The 4,881-nt window shown below is 44.9% G+C and overlaps 1 protein-coding gene across 1 annotated transcript in view; it reads right to left on the bottom strand.

Annotated features, from left to right (window-relative positions):
* The window catches only part of GALR1 (galanin receptor 1), a 14,487-nt gene extending 9,668 nt beyond the window's left edge, over positions 1–4,819 (bottom strand). The window contains exon 1 of the mRNA XM_042048866.1: positions 3,984–4,819. Within this exon, the coding sequence (XP_041904800.1) occupies positions 3,984–4,685 (702 nt within the window). The 5' untranslated portion in view covers positions 4,686–4,819. The remainder of the gene's footprint in view (positions 1–3,983) is intronic.
* Between the last annotated feature and the right edge of the window lie 62 nt (positions 4,820–4,881).

Raw genomic sequence — 4,881 nt, forward strand, 5'->3', positions numbered from 1 at the left:
CTCCTCCTCTCCTCCTCCTCTCCTCCTCCTCTCCTCCTCCTCTCCTCTCCTCTCCTCTCCTCTCCTCTCCTCTCCTCTGTTCCCTTTTCTTTTAAAATTTTTCTTTGGTTATTCTTTTCCCCCTGCTGTTTCAGAAACTACATTCAAGATGGCTTGAGAGGTCTGACTGAGGACTTTGACCAAATAAAGTCGAGAAAGAGATTTTTCCAGTACAGGAGTGAAGAAAATAACTTCAACTATCTGTGCCTATTCACGTAAGTCTACCAAACACTGTGAAAGTTTGAAGTCTACACTGTTAAAAACCATGTTTACTGTCTGGCATTCCACTGACTACACCCTCATTATCAGCCATTGAAAATCATGCAGAAGGAAAGCCTGCACAAGGTCACTATCTAGCAAGAATGAACAGCTTGTTTTGTGGATAATGTAAGCATTACATTCTGAAACATCTTTGTAGTATGAACCTGATTTACATTCAAGTGCCATTGCCTGCAGTCCATGTTTTAAAGTAATGCTGCTACTTCTATTGTCACAAGAGATCCTTCACCCTCTTTCAAGTAAGTGTGTGACTATTGTGTCATACCTTTTATTTTTCTCTTTCAGTACAGTTTAATAAAGTTTTCCCCCTGCTGCTCAGCAAAATTTAAGATATAATACCCGAAGCCAGATAAGCTTGCATTTTACATTGAGGCTCTTACTTTTTATGGCTTAGTTTTAACCAAGTCTGTAAATCATACATGTCATCAATTCAGAATGTTCAGAATGATAGATAATAATGGAAACATTCTTAAGGCAAGACATATTTGCTTTAAAGAAAGCTTTTAACATTACATACTATAAAAGGAAATGTTGCTAATAATTACAGGTGTCCAACCTAGAGGTTTGATTGAAAAAGGCCTGACTTTCAAGGACTGAATCCTTGAAAAACCAAGGTACCCAAAATTATCTGTAACATGGCACAACCCCAGCAGATGTCAACTGTTAGAAGCTGACTGGGAATCATTTATCACTTTACCCTTTAAGAACACCCTAGTGAGTAAATGTTGTAGCAGTGTTACAAAACATATACAAAAAGTCAGTATTAGAAAAAATAGCAAGTACAATGAAAAGCAATAAAAGAGTCAGAACACAAGATGTCTGTAAGTATGCAATGCTGAGACTCAACTGATCACTACATAATCACTGCTCCTCTCCCTGATGTAGTAGGCTTCTTTCAAGAGTAGTTCTGTGAGGCAACAAGAGCTGGTTTCCTATGGATTTACAACTTCTTTACTGTGTTCCCAAAAAGGTGTCTTCTCCATAGGTTGATGGTACATAAGACTTCTTCCCTTACAGCTTGTCTGATACTTAACAGCTGAGTGCAAACTGACTTCTGAAAAGAGAGAGAGGCTAACCGAGACTCTCCACCTTCTTCATTGTCTGCTGTTCTCACAAAACTAGGGAAGTATCATTCCTTCTCATATTTTCACTCCTCTATCAAAAATTTGGATGAAACTGAAGCAAAAATTACTTGTGGAAGAGAGAAAAGAGGTAGCTGTACACATAAGACACAGAGCATGATCTCATAAATCTCTGCCTGAAGAGTGTATCATGTGAGATATTTTGGGAGGACAAATACCTGGCACTATTTCAGCAGTTCTGTACATTGTAACAGCATTGTTATCCATGGGGAAAATACAAATCTATGTTAATATGATATAGAAGTGTGTGTGAGAGAGAAAGAACTTGGCTCCCTATTAGAGTGGTTAAAAAATGAGACTTTCAAAACTGAAAGTTCAATTGCAATTTGTTTATGAAAGAAACAGAACTGCCTTAAAGGAGTCTGGAAAAGGCAATATATTCAAATAGAGAAATGAGTCTCTTTTGTCTTAATTTACTGTATCAGAAGATTGTGTTATCTCGCTGAACCACAGTTCATGAAAAACAGTGAAGCTCATAAGAAACTAACGCAGAGATTAATGTCTCCTATGAAGACAGGCTGAGAGAGTTGGGGTTGCTCAGCCTGAGAAGAGAAGACTCCCCCCATCCCAAAATATTGCAGTTGGAGATTTGTCAGTGGCTCTTAATGAAGGCAGGAATGACTCTTTAGCTGCTGGGTACAAATACCTTTGATAGCTTTGTAAAAGTCATGGCATTTTTCAGCTACATTGACATTGATGGGAATACCAGCTAACCCCTAGGTATCTTCTAAAATTCATCCCTTCAGGTTAGCTCCTCCAGCCCTACACCATGGCAAGCAGGATCATACATACAGGCTCAAAATACATCACAAAGCCAGGGTGAGATCCTAGCCTGGCAATAGCTTAAGCACATGATTTCATTGTAACTTCAAGTGGTCTTGATTTTACAAACTTGTTCTCGGGCATGTTTTTCACATAGAGTGGCTTTTGTTGGCTTGGGGGGGGGGGGGGTGTTGCCTTTTTTTTCTTTTGAACAACACATTCATACTAACATTGAGGGATCTACTTCTGTAGATGTACTTTGTAATGACATGGTGTGTTTTATTTGCTGTGCATATATTTTGGTTAAGCATACTTGCTTTTTTCCTGCTTATACTCTACAGGACTATGCTAATTTTGAAAGATTTCTTTTTAATCTTCTCTCATATAATTAGACTTCAGAGGCCAGTACCTGATGCTGAAACTGAAGATGCTTGGGCTTTGAAAAAGAGAAGAACTAGTAGCTGACAGACCCCTGTGCACACATTCTGTAACATTCTCCCTGCACTGTGTAATACTTTCTTCAAACTGATGATCTATCGCTACAGCTCAGTCATATTCAACACAGTAGACGAAATACCAGCATATTCATTCAGGGAAAGCAGGATTTGGATTATGCATGGAAACGTGTTTCTTCTTCATTTGCCAGGTTGGATTTGTTCCACTATGAACAGCAATTTAGAAATGTTGTCCTTTGTGTTCTGCGTGCCTTGGTTTCATCAGATTTGGATGACATTATAGCCTCAATTTGCACATCACAGATAAGCTGATGTAACATATATAAAACTGAGCAGAACATAAAATTACTTGTTCAAATTAAGTACTTCAAGTACATCTATTGAACTTGTAATTTGAAGAACTGACTTCTCAACACTTAAGCAGTCCTTATTTGCAAGAGCAGTCCTATCCTCTCAAATGTAAATCACTGCCTAAGGAGAAATGCTGCCACTGAGGGCTGCTGGCACAGAAACAGGAGGATCTCTGTGTAACTCAGCAGGTAGCACCCGGTGCTCCAGATCCTGTTCAGCAGCAAGCAGAGGATCATACACTGAAGGCTGCAATTTTTACTCCAGAAAAATGTGACACCTTGCTTAAGCAGAAAAGTCCTTAAATTCTTGTATTCAGGCACCCTTACTTACTGCTTTTTCCCACCTGGGTCCTCATGCCCTGCTCCCTAGAACCAGCTGCCTTTGCTGAAGTCAGAGGTAAATCTCTCATCAACTTCAACTTGGGCAAGACATTGCACTGCAGGGACCAGGCAGCATGATGCACCTTATGCTCTTAACACCAAACAGGTAATTTGTGTCTTTTTTAAGTCCACTGCACATTTTAAAGAAACACAATCTGTTCATCTGAAGCCTGAACAACTTGTTGCTTTGTTGTACTTTATTAAGCCAAACTCCTCATACAGCACTGCAAGAAATTAAAAACTATGGTGATGGAGAAAGCAGCAGAGCACTGGCGCTTCTTAGCACTCTGCAACAAGGAAATCTGACAGAGAGACCCCAGTAATTGCCAGAATACCCCCCAACTCACCCCGTGCAATCCCTGTTCTGACCTCTCTGTGCCATTGAACATAATGTTGTCCCCCCTCAGATATCCCTTAGCTATAAAACCTGCCCTCTCCCTTTGTGGCACAAACTCACCCCTGCTCCTTTTTTTCCCAACAGTGCCAAGTCCTTCCACATGCCCAGAAATGGTCCTACAGCTCATGGACACCTTTTCCACCACTGTGTCCCCCCCATCCTTTTACATTTGCCCCACCTTGGCATAGCAGAAGGAGATGAGCAGCAGTGGGAGCAGATATCCAAAGACAAACGTGCAAATCACGTAGACCTTCTTGTGGCGTGGGTTGGGCCAGAACTCCCAGCAGAAGGTCTGGTTGCTGGTCTCACGGTGGAAGATGCGCTGGTGGTGAGCCACAGGCGAGGCCATGGCGAAGGAGAGTGCCCAGATGAGCCCCACACCCAACATTGCATTGCGGGGAACACGCAAGGCTGAGGAGCGCCGGGAGTGCACGATGGCCACATACCGGTCCACAGACATGGCCGAGAGCGTGAAGATGCTCACCAGCATGGAGATGGTGAAGAAGTAGTGGATGAACTTGCAGATGAAGGCTCCCAGCACCCAGGTGGGGAGCACGTAGACCGTGGACTGGAAGGGGATGCAGAAGAGCAGATAGGCCAGGTCGGCGATGCTCAGGTTGAGGATGAAGATGTTGGTGGTGCTTCGGCGCTTGCCTGGCTTGCTCCGCGCCAGCACCGTGATCACCAGGGTGTTGCCCAGCACCCCCAGGGTGAAGATCACACCGAAGACGATCAAGGTGATGACGTTCTCGATGCCGATGCCGAAGAGGGGCTTCCCCTCGGCCTCCGGCATCCCGGAGAGGTTGAACTCCCCGCGGGGCGTCTCTGCCGGGGGTCGGGACAGGTTGAGAGGCGCCGCCGCGGGCTCCCCCGGCTCCATCCTTCCCCTTGCTCGTCGGGCAAAGTTTCCGCGGGCGGAACGCGGAGCCGCCTCTTCCCGGCACCGCGGACCCCGGCGAGCCCGGGGCGGCCGCCCCACCAGCGCCGGGCGGCGGGGAGGGGAGCGCGGAGGTGCCGCCGAGCTGGGCGCAGCTTGCGCCGGCGGGAGCGGAGCCGGCGCGGCAGCCCCGCCGCCC

The sequence above is a fragment of the Corvus kubaryi genome, unplaced genomic scaffold (genome assembly GCF_017639235.1).
Source record: "Corvus kubaryi isolate FWS band 111438036 unplaced genomic scaffold, C.kubaryi_AGA036_p1.0 68, whole genome shotgun sequence".
Lineage (NCBI taxonomy): Eukaryota > Metazoa > Chordata > Aves > Passeriformes > Corvidae > Corvus > Corvus kubaryi.